Source organism: Dryobates pubescens, unplaced genomic scaffold (genome assembly GCF_014839835.1).
Source record: "Dryobates pubescens isolate bDryPub1 unplaced genomic scaffold, bDryPub1.pri scaffold_147_arrow_ctg1, whole genome shotgun sequence".
NCBI classification, from domain to species: domain Eukaryota; kingdom Metazoa; phylum Chordata; class Aves; order Piciformes; family Picidae; genus Dryobates; species Dryobates pubescens.
In genome coordinates this window covers 1-19,461 of record NW_026530738.1, presented here as the reverse complement: position 1 = coordinate 19,461, position 19,461 = coordinate 1, and the positions used below count along the sequence as shown (strand labels likewise).

The following is a 19,461-nucleotide window of genomic DNA, read 5'->3' as shown; positions in this document are numbered from 1 at the left end:
CTCCAGACTGGGGTCCCCTCCCCTTACCGGGACCCTCCTCCCCAATCGGAGACCCCCCCCCGCCCAAATCGGAGCCCCCTCCCGCCAAACTGAGATCCCCTCCCCGAACTGGGACACCCCCCTCCCCATATTGGAACCCCCCCCTCCCCATATTGCGACCCCCTCCCTCCAAACCGGGGTTCCCCCTCCTCACCCCGGGGGGGGTGTGTGTCTCCCCCCCACCCCGTTCCTCCTTCCCCCATTTCCCCCCTCCTCCCTTTCCCCCCTCCCTTTAGGGGCCCCCCTCTTTAATTGGGGGGTGTGGGGGGAGGGTCTTCATCTCCCTGCCACCCCCTTGAGGTGCCCCCCGTTACATTTTGGGGGGTGTCCCCCCCCCCTTTTTCCCCCCTCCCCCAGTCCTATTTCGTCCCGCACCACGCCCCCACCATCGAGGACTCCTACAGCAGCCTCTGCACCATCGACCACCTCCCTGCCTGCCTCCACAGTGAGACTTTGGGGACCCCCCCCCAATTTGGGGGGGACACCCCCCCGAAATTAACATCCCCCCCACCCACACCTTTGATCCAACACAGCCCCCCCCCCCCCCCGCCAAGGGGTAAACTTTGGGGTGGCCCACAGGGGATTTTGGGGTGCTGGGGGGGGTCCCAGAGGGGATTGGGAGGGGGGCTGGGGGAGGCTCTGAAGGGATTTTGGGGGGGCTGGGAGGGGTCCCAGAGAGATTTTGGGGTGCTGAGGGGGGTCTCAGAGGTGGGGTTTGGGTGCTGGGGAGGTCCTAGAGGGGGGTTTGGGGTCCGGGGGGGGTCTCAGAGATGGGGTTTGGGTGCTGGGGGGGGTTCTAGAGAGGATTTTGGGGTGCTGGGGGGGTCCTAGAGGGGGTTTTGGGGTGCTGGGGGGGGTCATCTCAGAGGTGGGGGTGGGTGCTGGGGGGATCCTAGAGGGGGTTTTGGGGTGCTGGGGGGGGTCATCTCAGAGGTGATTTTGGGGTGCTGGGGGGGAGGGGTGGCAGGGAAGATTTGGGGGCCCCCTCCCCACCCCCTCCCCAATTTTTTGCCCCTCCTCTGCCCCCCCCAACTCCTTTCTGGGGTCCCCCCCCAGTCGTGGACACCTCTGGGCAGGAGGCCGCAGGGCAGCGCAGGGAGCAGCAGCTGCGGGGGGGGGAAGGCTTCCTGCTGGTGTTTGCCATCGACGACCGCAGCAGGTGGGGGGGGGGGACCCCCGAAATGGGGGAGGGGGACCCCAAGAAATCGGGGAGGAGACCCCCGGAGCTGAGGCAGTTGTGCCCTGAGCCCCCCCAGGAAAGCTGCTCCCTGACACACACCCCCCCCCCCGCATCCCCCAAACCTGCCCCCAGACCCCCTCATAGCCCCCCCAACACCTGCCCCCCCAAACCTGCCCCCAGCCCCCCCTCATAGCCCCCCAAACCTGCCCCCCCAAACCTGCCCCCAGCCCCCCCTCATAGCCCCCCAAACCTGCCCCCCCAAACCTGCCCCCAGCCCCCCATAGCCCCCCCAAAACCTGCCCCCCCAAACCTGCCCCCAGCCCCCCCATAGCCCCCCCAAACCTACCACCAGCCCCCCCATAGACCCCTGCCCCCCCCAAACTCACCCCCACCCCCCTCATAACCCCCCACACCCCCAAACCTGCCCCCAGCCCCCCAAACCTGCCCCCCCAAACCTGCCCTCAGCCCCCACATAGCCCCCCCAGCATCCCCAGACCCGCCCCCAGCCCCCCCATAGCCCCCCTGCACCCCGAAACCCGCTCCCAGCCCCCCATAGCCCCCTCAAACCTGCCCCCAGCCCCCCCATACACCCCCAAACTTACCCCCAGCCCCCCCCACAGCCCCCCTAAACTTCCTCCCCCATCCCCCCCCAGTTTCGGGGCGCTGCCTGCGCTGCTGGCGCAGATCCTGCAGGTGAAGGACCGGGAGGGGGTCCCTGCGCTGCTGCTGGGCAACAAGGCCGACCTGGGCCCCCTCCGGCAGGTACCCCCCCGGGACCCCCCCCAAAAACCCTGAGCCCCCCCCGGGACCCCCCCCCCCAACCCTGAGCCCCCTCCGGCAGGTACCCCCCCGGGACCCCCCCAAAAACCCTGAGCTCCCCCCGGGACCCCCCCCTACCCTGGGCCCCCTCCGGCAGGTACCCCCCCGGGACCCCCCCAAAAACCCTGAGCCCCCCCCGGGACCACCCCCCCAACCCTGAGCCCCCTCCGACAGGTACCCCCCCGGGACCCCCCCAAAAACCCTGAGCCCCCCCCGGGACCCCCCCCCCAACCCTGGGCCCCCTCCGACCGGCACCCCCCCGGGACCCCCCCCAAAAACCCTGAGCCCCCCCCGGGACCCCCCCCCCAACCCTGAGCCCCCTCCGGCAGGTACCCCCCCGGGACCCCCCCCCAAAAATCCTGAGCCCCCCCCCGGGACCCCCCCCCCAACCCTGAGCCCCCTCCCGGCCCCCTGGCACCACCCCCCACAACGGCTGGGACCCCTTCACCCCCCTCCCCATAAAAAGCCACTCAGGGACCCCCCCCCAAGCTCTGGGACACCCCCAAAAAAACCCTGGGACTCCCCCCCGAGAAAAAGCCACTCAGGAATCCCCCTGGATCCCCCCCCCTAAAATCCTGACACCCCCCCCCCAAACCCTGAGGCCACCCCCTAAAAGTTGCCCCTCCCCCCCCCCCCCAAGCCAGGACCCTTTCCCACCCCACCCCCCCAGGCACTCAGGGACCCCCCTGAGACCCCCCAAAAAAAGCCACTCAAGGACCCCCCCCGGGAGCCTTCAAAGGGACAGCCCCCCCCCCAAGCCACTCAGGGACCCCCCCGGGACCCCCCAAAGGGACAGCCCCGCCCCCCCCCCCGAGCCACTCAGGGACCCCCCCCCAAGACCCCCAGGGACTGCCCCCCAAATCCTGAGACCCCCCCCCAAAGCTGCCTGGGACCCCTCCCCATAACCCCCCTCAAGGGCCCCCCTGAAACCCTAACACCGGAAGCCCCGCCCCTTTTGGGGCTGATGACAGTAAGCCCCGCCCCTTTGGGGGGCTCAATACAGGAAGCCCCGCCCCTTTTGGGGCTCAAACCACGAAGCCCCACCCCTTTTTGGTTCAGAACAGGAAGTCCCGCCCCTTTGGGGGCTCAATACGGGAAGCTCCACCCCCTTGAGCCCAGAACACGAAGCCCCGCCCCTTTTGGGGTGCAGAACAGGAAGCCCCGCCCCTTTTTTGTTCAGAACAGGAAGTCCCGCCCCCTTTTGGGCTCAGAACAGGAAGTCCCACTCCTTTTGGGGCCTAGAACCCCAACTCCTGCCATCTTGGCTCCACCCAAACAGGAAGTCCCACCCCTCTGCTGCATGGCAGCCATCTTGGCTCCACCCCAAACAGGAAGTCCCACCCCCATGGCGCATGGCAGCCATCTTGGCTCCACCCCAAACAGGAAGTCCCACCCCTCGGGCCCATGGCAGCCATCTTGGCTCCACCCCAAACAGGAAGTCCCACCCCTCGGGCCCATGGCAGCCATCTTGGCTCCACCCCAAACAGGAAGTCCCGCCCCTCGGGCCCATGGCAGCCATCTTGGCCCCCCTTGGCCCCACCCCCTCTCATCCTGCCGCCCCTCGGCAGCCATCTTGTTCCCCTTCCCCACCCCTTGCGGTTGCTATCTTGGATGCCCCTCCCTGCCTCTGCGAGCCCAGGGGCCGGCTGGGGAGCCCTGGGGGTCGCATCGTGCAGGTTCAGGGCCTCCCCCCAGCCCCCCCCCAGCCTCCCCCCCGTCCTCCCCCCCGCAGGTGTCCCGGGAGGAGGCCCAGGCCTTCGCCCGCCAGCACCACCTGCGCTACCTGGAGACCTCGGCCAAGACTCAGCTCAACGTGGAGGAGGCCTTCCAGGAGCTGGTCAGGGCTGTCAGGTGGGGGGGGACACCCCCTACACCCCCCCAGACCCACACCGACCCTCACCGGCACGTCCTGGCCCCCCCTGGCCTCACACTGCCCCCCACAGGCCTGCCCTGGCCCCCCACACTCACCTGAGCCAGACCCACACTGCCCCCCACAGGCCTGCCCTGGCCTCCCCTGACTCACCTGAGCCAGACCCACACTGCCCCCCACAGGCCTGCCCTGCCCCCCACACTCACCTGAGCCAGACCCACACTGCCCCCCACAGGCCTGCCCTGGCCTCCCCACACTCACCTGAGCCAGACCCACACTGCCCCCCACAGGCCTGCCCTGGCCCCCCACACTCACCTGAGCCACCCCCAGACCCTCACTGACCCTCCTCAAACTCACCTTGACCCCCCCTGACCTCACATTAACTCCCCAGACCCACCTTAACACCCCTGACCCATTTCTGACCCACTCTAACCCCCCCAGACCCCACATTAACCCCCCAGACCCATTTTAAACCCCCTAGACCCACTTTAATACCCCCCAGACCCATTTCTGACCCATTCTAACCCCCCAGGCCCATTTCTGACCCACTCTAACCCCCCCAGACCCCACATTAACCCCCAGACCCATTTTAAACCCCCCAGATCCAACTTAATACCCCCCAGACCCATTTCTGACCCATTTTAGCCCCTTCAGACCCCACATTAATCCCCCAGACCCACTTTAAGCCCCCCCTGACCTTTCTGACCCTTTTTAACCCCCCAAACTTTACCCTCCCCAGACCCCACATTAACGTCCCCAGCCCCCTTTAACCCTCCCCCAGCCCCCTGCTAACCCCTTCAGACCCCCCTTTAACCCCCCCAGTCCCACTTTAAGCCCCCCAGACCCATTTTAGACTCACTTTAACCTCCCCCAGACCCCACTTTAACTCTCTCAGACCCTCTCTAATCCCCCCAGACCCCACTTAATAACCCCCAGCCCCCCTTTAATCCCCCAGCCCCATTTCAGACCCACTTTAACCCCCTCACAACCCTGGTTAACCCTCCCCAGACCCCACTAACCCCCCCCCCAGCCCCATTAACTTCCCCCCTCCCCCATTTCTCTTTCCTCCCCACAGGAGATTCCGGGATCTGGAGGCCCCCCCCCCGCTACCCTCCCTCCCCCCCCCCACCAAGGACCCCCCCCGCTGCCCCTGCACCCTCCTCTGACCCCCAACCCCCAACCCCAAGGGGGCTTTTGGGGGGGACCTGGAGGGGTCATGTCGCAGACCCCACCCCAGATCCCCTCTTTTTAGAGCCCCTCCCCCCCTTCCTGGGGGCCAAGCAGCCCTCACCCCCCCAGTCAGGGGTGCCCGACCCCCCCACACTTACTGCAGCCCTCCCCCACTCCAGGGGACCTCCCCTCAATACCTCCTTTGGGGTCTCAAGTGCCCTTCCCCCTCCCCCCCCTCCCCAAGTTAGACTCCCTCCCATTTTGGGGGGGGGGGGGAGGTGGAGGGCACTGGGCCCCTCCCTTCCTCACTGCCCCCCCCCCCCCAGGCACACCCTTTAGGGGCCCAGCCCCTCCCCCTTATTTAGTTTTGGGGTGGGGGCTCCCCCAGCTTTGCTTGGGCACCTCCCCCCCCCCCAGGAACAGCCCCAAGGCGGGGGGGGGTCCACGCACACATCCTCTCCTTCCCCCCCCCAGTTGATGTCATGAGCCTGGGGAGCCCCCTGGGACCCCTCCCCCCTAGGACCCCTCCCCCCTCAGCTGCTGTCAACCCCCAGCCCCCCCCTCCCTTTCGGGGGGGGTTCACACATTAAAGAGCTTCAAAGCCAAAGGAGGTCTTGGGGAGGGGGGAGGGCAGGGGGGGGATAGGAGTCTGGGACCCCCTCCCAGGTTGTCTGATCCCCCCCCAAGTCCTCTGACCCCCTCTTGAAGACTGAGACACCCCCAAGTCCTACCCCCCCCCCCCCAACATCCTGGGAACACCCCCCCAGGTCTGAGCCCTCTCCCCACCGGATCCCTGGGGGGTCCATAGGGGATCCCAGCCCCAGTGGATCCCTGGGAGGGTCTCCAGGGGACCCCGCCCCTCGTGGATCCCTGGGGGGTCCATAGTGGATCCCAGCCCCAGTGGATCCCTGGGAGGGTCTCCAGGGGACCCTGCCCCTCGTGGATCCCTGGGGTTCCATAGTGGATCCCAGCCGCAGGGGATCCCTGGGAGGGTCTCCAGGGGACCCTGCCCCTCGTGGATCCCTGGGGGGTCCATAGGGGATCCCAGCCCCAGTGGATCCCTGGGAGGGTCTCCAGGGGACCCCGCCCCTCGTGGATCCCTGGGGGGTCCATAGTGGATCCCAGCCGCAGGGGATCCCTGCCGGCTCCACAGGGCCCCCCAGAGGCGGTGGCTGCCGCTGGGGTCTGCAGCGGCTGCCGGCCCCGGGGCGGGTCCCGGGGCGGGTCCCGGGGCGGGTCCCCAGCAGAGCCCCGCGGGCTGCGGCCGCTGCCCTGCGCTGCCTCCCCCGGGCCGCCGCGGGGGGGCGCTAGGACCGCGCGGCGCCGGCCGGGCTCCTGCCGCGGCCCCTCCTCCCCTCCGGGCGCCGCGGGGGGCGGGGCCGGAAGTGACGCGCGACGCTGACCGGAAGTGGCGCCGGAGGCTCCGCGCTCGCGCCCGGCGGCGGTTCCGGCGGGAGGTGAGTGGGGCCCCGCCCCCTGCCCCTGCTGGCCTCCCATTGGGTGCTCCCTGCCCCTGCAGGCTGCTTATTGCGTGCCCCCTGCCCCTGGGAGCCTCCCATTGGCTATCCCCAGCCCCTGGGAACCTCCCCTTGGCTGTCCCCAGCCCCTGGGAGCCTCCCATTGGCTGACCCAGCCCGTGGGAACCTCCCGTTGGCTGTCTACAGCCCCAGGGAGCCTCCCATTGGCTGTCCCCTGCCCCTGGGAGCCTCCCATTGGCTGACCCAGCCCGTGGGAACCTCCCGTTGGCTGTCTACAGCCCCAGGGAGCCTCCCATTGGCTGTCCCCTGCCCCTGGGAGCCTCCCATTGGCTATCCCCAGCTCCAGGGAGTCTCCCATTGGCTGTCCCCTGCCCCTGGGAGCCTCCCATTGGCTGACCCAGCCCGTGGGAACCTCCCATTGGCTGTCCCCTGCCCCTGGGAGCCTTCCATTGGGTGTCCCCAGCCCCTGGGAGCCTCCCATTGGCTGTCCCCTGCCCCTTGGAGCCTCCCATTGGCTGTCCCCTGCCCCTGGGAGCCTTCCATTGGGTGTCCCCTGCCCTTGGGAGCCTTCCATTGGGTGTCCCCTGCCCCTGGGAGCCTCCCATTGGCTATCCCCTGCCCCAGGGAACCGCCCATTGGCTGTCCCCTGCCCCTGCAGGCATCTTATTGGGTGTCCCCAGCACTTGGTGGCCTCCCATTGGTGGTCCCCAGCCCCTGCTGGCTTCCTATTGGGTGTCCCCCACCCCTGGGAACTTCCCTTTGGCTGTCCCCAGCCCTTGGTGATCTCCCATTGGCTGTCCCCGGCCCCGGGAGCTGTCCCCAGCCCTGCCCTCGGTGCCATCCCCCAGCCCCCCCAGGGACACCTCGGGGTCTTCCCCACCCCTCGGGGATGTCCCCAGGCCCTGCCCACAGCTGGGAGCTGTCCCCAGGCCCTGCTGATGCCCTCAGAGATGCTCTGACCCTCTCCAGATGCCCTCAGTGCCCTCCCAAGCCCCTCCCGATGCCCTCCCAGATCTCCTCACCCCTTCTCTGCTGCCCTCAGCCACCCAACCCCATCCTCTTCTCTTCACAGCTCCACCACCACCACCTCCGGGCCAACCACCACCCCCTCCCTGTGCCACCACCACCACCACCTCTGGGCCAACCACCACCCCCTCCCTGTGCCACCACCACCCCCTCCGTGTGCCACCACCACCACCACCTCTGATCCCACCACCACCTCTGGTCCAACCACCACCTCCAGTCCCACCACCAACTCTGATCCCACCACCACCACCACTTCTGGTCCAACCACTAGCCCCTCCCTGTGCCACCACCACCATCTCTGGTCCCACCACCATCACCTCTGATCCAACCACCACCACCTCTGGTCCCACCACCATCACCTCTGATCCGAGCACCACCACCTCAGATCCCACCACCACCACCACCACCTCTGGTCCCACCACCATCACCTCTGGTCCAACCACCACCACCTCTGATCCCACCGCCACCACCATCACCTCTGGTCCCACCACCATCACCTCTGATCCCACCGCCACCACCATCACCTCTGGTCCAAGCACCACCACCTCTGATCCCACCACCACCACCTCAGATCCCACCGCCCCCGCCCCGTGATCCCATCGCCGCCCGCCCCGCGCCGGTCGCCCTGCTGCTGCCGCGGGCGCCATGCCCGAGGCGGTGCACCACATCCGGCTGCAGGCCTTCGGGCGCTCGCTGCTGGCGCGGCTGGAGGGGCAGCGGCTGGGAGGCCTCTTCTGCGACGTGACGCTGCGGGCGCGGGAGGCCACCCTGCGGGCGCACCGCTGCGTGCTGGCCGCCGGCAGCCCCTTCTTCCACGACAAGCTGCTGCTGGGCCACTCGGCCATCGAGGTGCCCGCCGCCGTGCCCGCCGCCGCCCTGCGCCGCCTGGTGCGCTTCCTCTACAGCGGCCGCCTGGCGGTGGCGCCCTCCGAGGCCCTGCAGCTGCTGACGGCGGCCTCGGTGCTGCAGATCCGGGCGGTGATCGAGGAGTGCACCAGGATCCTGCTGGGGGGCGGCGGGGTGCCGGCCGCCCTGGGGGCGCCTCGGGAGGAGGTGGTGGTGGTGATGCCGCGAGGGGCGGAGGAGCCGCCGGGGGCTTGGGGGGCGGCCAACCCCTCCTGCCACAGCCGCAAGCAGAGGCGGCCGGTGAGGCTCTGGCTGCCGGGGAAGGAGGAGGAGGAGGGAGAGGAGGAGGAGGAGGGTGGTGGTGGCGGCGGTGCCGAAGGAGGTTTCCCGGCGCCACTGTTGGCCGCTGAGGAGCCGGCGCCACGGTTTGGTGCCACCGAGGTCTTCCCTGAGGCCTTCCTCCCGCCCTGGGCTGCCGAGGACGTGGCCAAGCCTGGAGCTGAGCCTGGCCCGGGGGCACCCAGAGGGGCACCGAGCTATGGGGGCAAGGTGGTTGCCGTCGCCACCACCGCCACCGCTGCTGCCAACACCTCAGGGGGCGCTGGGGTTGGGTTGGGGACACCGCCAGTGGGCACTGAGGTTGGGTTGGGTGCTGGGGGTGGTGGCACCGTGGGCACTGGGTTTGGGTTGGGGGCACTACCAGCGGGCACTGAGGTTGGGTTGGGGGCTGGTGGTGGTGGTGGTGGCACCGTGGGCACTGAGGTTGGGTTGGGGGCACCACCAGTGGGCACCGAGGTTGGATTGGGGGTTGGTGGTCGTGGTGGCACCGTGGGCACTGAGGTTGGGTTGGGTGCTGCTGCTGGTGGTGGCGGCACCGTGGGCACTGAGGTTGGATTGGGTGCTGGTGGTGGTGGTGGTGGCACCGTGGGCACTGAGGTTGGGTTGGGTGCTGCTGCTGGTGGTGGCGGCACCGTGGGCACTGAGGTTGGATTGGGTGCTGCTGCTGGTGGTGGCGGCACCATGGGCACTGAGGTTGGGTTGGGTGCTGGTGGTGGCACTGTGGGCACTGAGGTTTGGCTGGATCCTGCTGCTGGTGGTAGTGGCACTATGGGCACTGAGGTTTGGCTCGGTGTTGATGGTAGAGGTGGCACTGTGGGCACTGAGGTTGGGTTGGGTGCTGCTGCTGGTGGTGGTGGCACCGTGGGCACCAAGGCTTGGCTGGGTGCTGCTGCTGGTGGCACCGTGGGCACCGAGGCTTGGCTGGGTGCTGCTGCTGGTGGTGGTGGCAGTGGCACCGTGGGCACCGAGGCTTGGCTGGGTGCTGGTGGTGGTGGTGGCACCGTGAGCACCGAGGCTTGGCTGGATGCTGCTGCTGGTGGTGGTGGCACCATGGGTGCTGGGGTAGCCCAAGCTGGACCTTCAAGGTGCCCTGAAACCTCCTACCAATGTGGGCACTGCCAGAAGACCTTCAGCTCCCGCAAGAACTACACCAAGCACCTGTTCATCCACTCCGGTGAGTGAGGGACACCGGGGGACAGCCTGGGGGCAGCCTGGGGACAGCCTGGGGGTACCTTGGGAACAGCCTGGGGGCAGCCTGGGGGTACCTTGGGGACAGCCGGGGGGTACCTTGGGGACTGTCTGGGGGCAGCCTGGGGGTACCTTGGGGACAGCCGGGGGGTACCTTGGGGACAGCCTGGGGGTACCTTGGGGACAGCCTGGGGGCAGCCTGGGGGTACCTTGGGGACAGCCGGGGGGTACCTTGGGGACTGTCTGGAGGCCTAAGGGGCTCCAGGGCATTGGGGGGGGGAGGGAGGAGGTAGAAGGGTGGTTGGGGCAAGAAGGTCAGGAGGTGGTGGGGATGTGGTGGATGAGGGTGGGGGGAGGAAGGAATGGGATGGACTTGCCTGGACCTCCTTGGCACCTGACTCATGGTGACCTCCTTGGCCCCTGTCCACTCACGGTGACTTCCTGAGCCACAGTGACCTGTACTGATCGATGTTGGCACAAGTGACCTTTATGGATCCATATTGACCCACATTGACCTTAACTGAGCAACACTGACCTGTATTGACCCACCTCGACCTGTATTGACCCACCTCGACCTGTATTGACCCACCTTGACCTGTATTGGCCTAACTTGACCTGTATTGACCCAACTTCCCCTGTATTGACCCACCTTGACCTGTATTGACCCAACTTCCCCTGTATTGACCCACCTTGACCTGTATTGACCCACCTTGACCTGTATTGACCCACCTTGACCTGTATTGACCCAACTTCCCCTGTATTGACCCACCTTGACCTGTATTGACCCAACTTCCCCTGTATTGACCCACCTTGACCTGTATTGACCCAACTTCCCCTGTATTGACCCACCTTGACCTGTATTGACCCACCTTGACCTGTATTGACCCACCTTCCCCTGTATTGGCCCACCTTGACCTGTATTGACTCACCTTGACCTGTATTGACCCAACTTCACCTATATTGACCCACCTTGACCTGTATTGACCCACCTTGACCTGTATTGACCCAACTTCCCCTGTATTGACCCACCTTGACCTGTATTGACCCACCTTCCCCTGTATTGACCCACCTTGACCTGTATTGACCCACCTTCCCCTGTATTGGCCCACCTTGACCTGTATTGACCCACCTTGACCTGTATTGACCCACCTTGACCTGTATTGACCTGTATTGACACTTGCCGTGTATTGACCCATGTTGACCTGACTTGACCCATGTTGACTTGAACTGACTCATCTTGACCTGTATTGCCCCACCTTGACATGTACTGATCCACCTTGACCTCTTTTGACTGTCCTTGACCCTTCTTGACCCTCTTTGACCTGTTTTGACCCACCTTGACCTGTATTGAGCCATGTTGACCTGTATTGACCCACCTTCAGCTGTATTGACCCGTCTTGACCCACATTAACCTGTATTGAGCCACCTTGACCCATTTTGACCTTTATTGATCCATGTTGACCTCTATTGACCTATGTTGCCCCACATTGACCTGTATTTGCCCACATTGACCTGTATTGACCTATTTTGACCTGTATAGACCCACCTCGACCTGTATCAACCCAACCTGACCTCTGTTGACCCACCTGGACCTCCATGGACCCATATTGCCCCACACTGACCTGTATTGAACAACCTTGACCCATTCTTGATTGGATCAATCCCTGTTGACTTGTATTGACCAACCTTGATCTGTATTGATCCATGGTGACCTGTATTGACCCATGTTGATTCACCTTGACCTCTGTTGACCCACCTTGATCTGTATTGATCCATTTTGACCTGTATTGACCAGCCTTGGCCTGTATTGATCCATGTTGACTTGTACTGACCAACCTTGATCTCTATCAATGCATATTGATCCGTGTTGACTCACCTTAACCTGTATTAACCCACTTTGAACTGTACTGATTCATCTTAATCTGTATTGACCAACCTTGACCTGTATTGACCCATATTGACCTATCTTGACCTGTATTGATCAGCCTTGGCCTGTATTGATCCATGTTGACTTGTACTGACCAACCTTGATCTCTATTGATGCATGTTGACCTGTACTGGCCCATGTTGATCCACCTTGACCTGTATTGACCCACCTTGACATGTATTGACCTACCTTGATTGGTATTGACCAACCTTGATCTGTATTGATCCATGTTGACGTGTATTGACCCACTTTGAACTGTATTGATTCATCTTGATCTGTATTGACCAACCTTGGCCTGTATTGATCCATGTTGACTTGTACTGACCAACCTTGATCTCTATCGATGCATGTTGACCTGTACTGGCCCATGTTGATCCACCTTGACCTGTATTGACCCACCTTGACATGTATTGACCTACCTTGATTGGTATTGACCAACCTTGATCTGTATTGATCCATGTTGACCTGTATTGACCCATGTTGACTCACCTTGACCTGTATTGACCCACCTTGAACTGTATTGATCCATCTTGACCTGTATTGACCCATGTTGACCTGTATTGACTCACGTTGACCTGTGTTGATCCGTATTGACTTGCACTGATCCATGCTGACCTGCATTGACCCACTTTGACCTGCATTGACCCAGCTTGACCTGCATTGATCCAGCTTGACTTAGGCTGACCCATATTGAGCCCCACACCAAGTGACCTGTGGTTGCCCACCCACCCCCACCCAGGGGAGAAGCCTCACCAGTGCTCCATCTGCTGGCGCTGCTTCTCGCTGCGGGACTACCTGCTGAAGCACCTGGTGACCCACACCGGGGTCCGAGCCTTCCAGTGCACCGTCTGCAGCAAGCGCTTCACCCAGAAGAGTTCCCTCAACGTCCACATGAGGACCCACAGGCCTGAGCGCTTCCAGTGCCACCTCTGCTCCAAGGGCTTCTCCCACCGCACCCTGCTGGAGCGCCACGCCGCCGCCGCCCACCCCTGCCCACCTCCTCCAGCTCCACCACTGCCACCACCACCTCCTCCGGCGCCACCTCCTGAGGCTGGGTTGGTGACCTGGCCTGGTGCTGAGGGGCCTGGGTCTGCTCACTCGGTCTGAAGGCATCACAGGAGGTCCCTTTGGAGCTCCTCAGGCCTCTGAGATGCTGATGGGAGCCCAACAGGACCAAACTGGGACCTTGTAGCCACCGCAGATGGCCTTTGGGTGGTGCCATGGGAGCATCTCAAGCCTCTGAGATGCTGATGGGAGCTCAACAGGACCAAACTGGGACCTTGTGGCCCCCACAGGACATCCATGGTGGCCTTTGGAGCTCCTCAAGCCTCTGAGATACTGATGAGCTCCCAAGAGGACCAAACTGGGACCTTGTGGCCCCCACAGGACATCCATGGTGGCCTTTGGAGCTCCTCAAACCTCTGAGATGCTGATGAGCTCCCAACAGGACCAAACTGAGACCCCAGGGCCACCACAGAAGGCTTGGGGCAGCCCTTGGTTGCTTGTCCCCGAGAAGCCAAACTGGGAATGGTGCTGAGGAGACTGCAGTCCTTCCCCAGGCCTTTCCAGTCCGTCCCTAGTACCCTCAGCCCATCCCAGCCCCTTTCTAGATCCCCAGTCCCTCCCAGTTCCCTCCCAGTCTCCCTCCCAGTCCCCCCCACATCCCCCAGCCCCTCCTAGTATTGTTGCCCCGCCCCCGACTCTGCGCAGCCCTCTCCCCGCCCCTCAAGGCCTTTGCCCGGCCTCTCCCGCAAGACCCTTGAATCCGATTGGCTGCGCTTCTCGCCCATCTTGCCAATCCCCGCCTTCGCCGGGTAACTCCCCCGCTGATTGGTCCGGCTCCTTTCCCGCCTTATGGCTCCCGACCTTGCTTTTCGGCTAGGGAGGCCGCAGGGCGCGTAGGAAGAAGCCGATTGGCTCAGCGCGCTGTCAATCAACAGTCTTCCCACCGCCTATTGAATGACTCTGCTTTTTCTCTCCCGCCCACCGCGGGGTCTGATTGGAGGGGGTTCTCCCTCGTCCTCCGCCTATCACCGCCTCCCGTACCGCCCTCCTCCCCGCGAAGCGCGCCTCCCACTGGCTGCCCGTGCTGTCAGTCACGGCTCCCTCCCGCCCCCGCTTCCGCCTGTGGTGGCCGTGAGGGGTCTCTGGGCCGCGGGGGTCGGCGCCATGTCGGGGCCTGCTCCGGATCCCGGCGATCCCGCGGCCAAGCGAGCGGATCCCTTGGATCTGTTGGAATCCTGCGGGCTCTGCCGGAGCCGCCTGAAGGCCGAGAGGGAGCCGAGGCTGCTGCCCTGCCTCCACTCGGTCTGCAAGGACTGCTTGAGGCCCTCCCCGCAGCCTGCCGCCGGTCCGGGCCCGGGGCGAGCAGGTGAGGCTGGGCCGGGTGGGGAAGGGGAAGAGAGTCTTGGGGAGGGATGAAGGAGAGTTGGAGGGAGGGGGAAGAGCAACTTTATAGGGAGGGAACGAGCCTCATGGGCTAAAGGAGCCTCATGGGGGGGATAAAGGAGCCCTCGAGGGGGTTAGAGGAGGGGAAAAGAGCCGCGTGGAGGAGTGAAGGAGACCTGTAGAGAGGCGAAACAGCTTTGTGGGGAGAGAAGAGTCTCTTGAAAGGCGTGAAGAAGCCCTATAGAGAGGCAAAAAAGCCTTATGGGGTCAGAGAGGAGATGTACAGGGAGCGAAAGAACCTCCTGGGGGGATACGGTGGGGGGGGGGGGGGAGAGAGCCCTTGAGGGTCTTAGAGGAGGATTACAGGAGAAAAAAGAGCCCCATGTAGGGGTGAAGGCGACTTGTGGATAGGTGAAACAGCTTTGTGGGGAGAGAAGAGCCTCTTGAGAGACATGAAAGAGCCTTATAGAGACGTAGAAGAACCTTATGGGGGCAGAGAGGAGCTTTACAGAGAGGGGAAAAAAATCTCTTGGGGGGATAAAGGAGCCTTATAGGGGACAGAAGAGCCCTGTGAAGGAGACCTGGCGGGGGGAAGGAGCTTTGTGGAGGGATGAAGGAACCTTATGGGGGGTGAAGATTTGTGTAGGAGAGCAATAAAATCCTGGAGGAGCCAAAGGAATTTGATGGTGGGGAAAGAGCTTTGTTGGGGGAGTAAAGGAACCTGAGGGGAGGACGAAAGGAGCTTCATGGAGGAGGGAGGACCCTCGTGAAGAGGATAAGGGAGCCTTATAGGGAGGGAAAGAAGCCTTGGAGGGAGGTGGGAAAGCCTTAGGGGGGAGGGGGGAAGGAGGAGAGGAGTTTTATGGAGAGGGAAGGATCTTCAAGGTGGGTGGAAAGAGCTTTGCAAAGGGGGAAGGAGCCTGGGGGGGGGGGGGGGGGGGGGGGGGGGAGGGCTAAAGGAGCCCTATTTGGGGGGTGGAAGGGGCAGCACAGAGGGGCCCAGGCTCAAGCTGCCTCCATGCTTTGGTGGTCATCCCCCCAAAGGTTTTGGGGTCTTCCCTTGGGCTGGGGAAAGCTCAGAGCCCTCCCCCCGCCCAGGGTCTCTTCCTGCTGATGTCTTTCTCCTGGCAGTGGTCTCCTGTCCCCTCTGCCACCAGCTGTGGGCCCTGGAGGAGGTCACAGAGAACTTCTTCCTGAGAGACAGCAGTGCCCAGCAGGCTGCCCCCAGCCCTGGGCCCAGCCAGGTACCTCCCTTGGGGTCCCCCCCCCCTTCCCCCTTCCCCTTTGGTCTCCCCCCAACCCCTCTCTCCCCCTCCCCCTTTGGTCTCCCCTCCCTCTCTCCCCCTGCCCTCACCCCTGGCTGTGCCTCTCTCCTCTCCCCCCAGTGCTGCACCAGCTGTGAGGACAATGCTGCTGCCACCAGCTACTGCCTGGAGTGCTCAGAGCCCCTCTGTGACACCTGTGTGGAGGCTCACCAGAGGGTCAAGTACACCAAGGACCACACTCTCCAGGCTGCAGGTCTGCCCCTCCCCAACCCCCTGCTGACCCCCCACCCTGCTGACCCCCCCCCTGCTGACCCCCCCCCTCCTCCAGCTTCTGCTCTTCACCATCTCTGCGGTGCCCACCCCCTGATGGCCTCACCTGGAGGTGCCACAGCCCTGCCCACCCCCCCCAGTGCCACCAGCCCCACCTGTGACCTCATGACCTCCTCATGATGACCTCAGCCCTGCTCCTCCCTCTCCCCCAGAGAGCAGCAGGGCCAAGGATGCTTCCCGCCCCATCTTCTGCTCCGAGCACCACCAGGAGCCCCTGGCCCTCTTCTGTGCCACCTGTGAGGCTGTCACCTGCCGCCACTGCCAGCTGGGTGCCCACAAGGACCACCAGTGAGGGCCTCTCTCAGCCCCTCCTTTGTTAAGGCTGCCTAATTAGTGCTTCATTGCATCTCTTTCTCTGGGCTTGAGATCTTCCTGGGTTGAGTTCCCTTAGTTGAGGCCTCCTGGGTCAAGGTCTTCCTGGGTTGGGGGCTCCTGGGTCAAGGTTTGTTGGGTTGGGGTCTTCCTGGTCAAGGCCTTCTTGGGCTGGGGGGCTCCTGGGTCAAGTTTCTTGAGTTGGGCCTAGTGGGTTGAGTTCCCCTAGTTGAGGCCTCCTGGTTAGGGTCTGCCCTGGGTTGGGTCAGGCTCTTCCTGGGCGAGGTCTTCGCGGCCAAGGTTTGTTGGGTTGGGGTCTTCCCGGGTCAAGGTGTGTTGGGTTGTGGCCTCCTGGTCGATGTCCCTGGGCGCAGCCCTGGTGGGGCAGGGCCCTCCCCGAGCCTCCTTTCTGCTGCCCACCCCCCAGGTACCAGGCCCTGGAGGACGCCGTCAGGAGCCAGCGCAAGACCCTGGTGACCCTCCTGAAGCACCTGGGAGACAAGCACGCCACCCTGCAGAGGGCCAGCAAGGAGGTCCGAGGCTTGTAGGTGCCCCGGGGCAGCGGGGAGGGGGGTAGGGGAAGAAGGGGGGGGGGTGGGGGTTGGGGAAGGGGGCAGGAGGAGCAGTCTGAGGCACTGCCCCGCTGAGCCTTGCGCTGCCCGCAGCCTGCGGCAGGTGGCGGAGGTGCAGCAGGGGGTGGGGGCGGGGCAGGGGCGGGGCAGGGGGCGTGGCGCTGGCTCTGAGCCTCGTGCCGCCCGCAGCCTGCGGCAGGTGGCGGAGGTGCAGTGGGGGCGGGGCAGGGGCGGGGCAGGGGGCGCGGTGCCAGCGCTGAGCCTCATGCTGCCCGCAGCCTGCGGCAGGTGGCGGAGGTGCAGTGGGGGCGGGGCAGGGGGCGCGGTGCCGGCGCTGAGCCTCGTGCCGCCCGCAGCCTGCGGCAGGTGGCGGAGGTGCAGTGGGGGCGGGGCAGGGGCGGGGCAGGGGGCGCGGTGCCAGCGCTGAGCCTCATGCTGCCCGCAGCCTGCGGCAGGTGGCGGAGGTGCAGTAGGGGCGGGGCAGGGGGCGCGGTGCCGGCGCTGAGCCTCGTGCCGCCCGCAGCCTGCGGCAGGTGGCGGAGGTGCAGCAGAAGGTGCAGGTGGAGGTGAAGGTGGCGATCCTGCAGGTCATGAGGGAGCTCAACAAGCGCAGCAAGGCGCTGCTCGGCGACGCCCAGGTCAGCGCCGCCGCCGCCGCCCCCCGGGGGCGCGCCCGGCCGGGGGGGCCGCCCGGGGCGGGGCCGCCGCGGGCGCTGCCGGCCCCGCCCGCAGCGGTGCCCTGGGCCTGTCCCCCGGCAGAGGCTGCTGGAGCGCCAGCAGGAGCGGCTGGAGAGGCAGCACTGGGCCATGGCCGGGCTGCAGCAGCGCCAGGAGCACCTCCTGCGCTTCGCCTCCCGCGCCCTGGCCAGCCCCGACCCCGCGGCGCTGCTGCTCTCCAAGAAGCTGGTGAGCACCCGGGGGGTGCCCGCGCTCCCCTGGGACCGCTCCAGCACCCTGCTGGAGCCCCACCCCGGCCCTCTCCCTCCCTGTGGTCCCCACCCCGGCCCTCTCCCTCCCTGTGGTCCCTCGGCCCTCTCTCTCCCTGTGGTTCCTCCCCCCTTGGCCCTCTCCCTCCCTGTGGTCCCCTCCCACCCCACGCCTTGGTCCTCCCTCTCCCTGTGGTCCCCTCCCCCCCCCCCCCCCCCCCCCGCCTTGGTCCTCCCTCTCCCTGTGGTCCCCCCTGAGACCCCTCCCTCTCTGTAGACCCTTCTGTTGTCCCAAGTGTCCCCTCAGGGTCCCTCTGATGTCCCAGGTGTCCCCAGCCTGCTGCCCTATGTCCCCTCAGTCCCTGTCCCACCACCTCTCCTGCATCCTCTTCTTCCTCCCCATCCCCCCTCAAGCCATCCACGCTCACTGCCACCTGTCCCCTCTGTGCCTCCCCTCACAGTGTCCCCCCTCTCACCTCCCCAGTGTGCCCCAACTGTACCCTCCCTCACCCCCCGCCGTGTCCCCTCCCTGCAGATCTGCTGCCAGCTGCAGGAGGCCCTGGGGGTGGTGGTGGAGCCTGTGGAGCCCCAGGGGGGCCCTCAAGTTCCAGTGGGACCTAGAGGCCTGGACCAAGAGTGCTGAGAACTTCGGTGAGGGCACAGCTTGGGGACCCCCTGGGGACCCCAAACCCCTCCCCCTTCACCCCCCCTAACCCCACCCCCCACTTTTAACTCTTTCTGTGCCCTTTGCCCCACCCCCACCAGGTGCCATCGTCCTGGAGCGTGGAGTCCCCTCCTTGGCCACCAGCCCCCAGGTACCACCCCAGGGCTGGGGACACTTTCTGGGGGGGTGGAGTGAGGTGGAGGGGTCGGGGGGGAGTCTTGTCCACTATCCCCTCCTAATGGTCCCTTCCAGGGTCCCCTCTCCCAGCCCTGCCGTGCTCAGCAGGCAGGGACCCCCCCTCCATGACCCGACCCCCCCGCCGAGGGGGTCCCAAAAGAGGGCTGAGGAGGGGCAGGGAGGGGACAGCCCCCTCGAGGGGACACCCCCCCCCCAAGGGCTCGGCCCTCCCCCTGCCACACTGCTGCCTGGCAGGGGAGGGGCAGAGGTGTCCCCCACTGTTCCCTCCCCACCTGTACCCCCAGATGGCCGAGAGCCCTGCCCCCAGCCAGCTGAGTGAGTGCCACTGGGGGGCGCTGGGGAGGGGGTGGCACTGAGGGGGCACTGGGAGGGTGGCACTGGGAGGGTGGCAGTGGGGGATGTGGCAGTGGGGGGACACTGAGGGGACATGGGGGAGGGGGTGGCATGGAGGGGGCACTGGGAGGACAGGGGGGTGGGGGACACTAGGGTCACCGGTGAGGGGGTGGCATTGAGGGGTCACTGGGGGGATTGGGGAGGGGGTAGCACTGGGGGGTGCTTGGGGGGTGCTGGGTGTTTGGCACGAGGGGACACGAGGGGGTGGCATTGGGGGGGTGGCACTGGGGGTACTCTGAGGGGACCCTGGGGGGTGGCACTGAGTGGGTGGCCCAGGGGAGGGGTTGGCACTGAGGGGCTCCAAGAGGTGGGGGGAGGGCGACCCTGAGGGCACAGCTGGGGCCGTGCCCAGCTGGTTGCTTTCTGCCTGCAGGCAACGGCCCCTCAGAAGCTGCTGGCACAGGAGGGAAGAGGTGGGGTGGGGGTGGGGGTGGGGGACAGCCCTGGCCCTGCTCACCCTGCCCTGGCGTCCCCCTTCCTGTCCCCTGCGCGAGGAGGTGGCTCTGGGCTGCTACTGTCCCTTGTCCCTCC

At 65.5% G+C, this 19,461-nt stretch overlaps 3 protein-coding genes across 3 annotated transcripts; all 3 read left to right on the top strand.

Annotated features, from left to right (window-relative positions):
- Positions 1–339: 339 nt before the first annotated feature.
- Positions 340–5,074, top strand: LOC128899695 (ras-related protein R-Ras-like; the record flags this gene model as incomplete). The annotated part of the gene is made up of 5 exons (XM_054179371.1): positions 340–484; positions 1,096–1,198; positions 1,873–1,981; positions 3,771–3,889; positions 4,984–5,074. Coding segments are annotated over 5 exons (567 nt in total), but the record flags the coding sequence as incomplete, so codon positions are not given.
- A 3,148-nt stretch (positions 5,075–8,222) lies between these two features.
- LOC128899694 (zinc finger and BTB domain-containing protein 45-like) lies at positions 8,223–13,386 on the top strand. The gene is made up of 3 exons (XM_054179370.1): positions 8,223–9,039; positions 9,718–9,941; positions 12,622–13,386. The coding sequence occupies exons 1-3, from the start codon at positions 8,228–8,230 to the stop codon at positions 12,987–12,989; spliced, it is 1,404 nt and encodes a 467-aa protein (XP_054035345.1). The 5' UTR covers positions 8,223–8,227; the 3' UTR covers positions 12,990–13,386.
- Positions 13,387–13,996: 610 nt separating this feature from the next.
- LOC128899693 (transcription intermediary factor 1-beta-like) lies at positions 13,997–18,852 on the top strand (the record flags this gene model as incomplete). Its single annotated transcript, XM_054179369.1, is given in 11 exon segments — positions 13,997–14,253; positions 15,402–15,514; positions 15,656–15,788; positions 16,018–16,153; positions 16,605–16,721; positions 17,273–17,387; positions 17,509–17,655; positions 18,211–18,273; positions 18,275–18,326; positions 18,441–18,490; positions 18,822–18,852. Coding segments are annotated over 11 exon segments (1,159 nt in total), but the record flags the coding sequence as incomplete, so codon positions are not given.
- Positions 18,853–19,461: the final 609 nt, after the last annotated feature.

Coding starts and splice junctions, on each gene's coding strand:
- LOC128899694 (XM_054179370.1), top strand. CDS start 8,228: ATGCCCGAGGCGGTGCACCACATCCGGCTGCAGGCCTTCGGGCGCTCG. Junction 9,040..9,717: donor TCAGGGGGCGCTGGGGTTGG/GTTGGGGACACC, acceptor TGGTGGTGGCAG/TGGCACCGTGGGCACCGAGG. Junction 9,942..12,621: donor GCACCTGTTCATCCACTCCG/GTGAGTGAGGGA, acceptor ACCCCCACCCAG/GGGAGAAGCCTCACCAGTGC.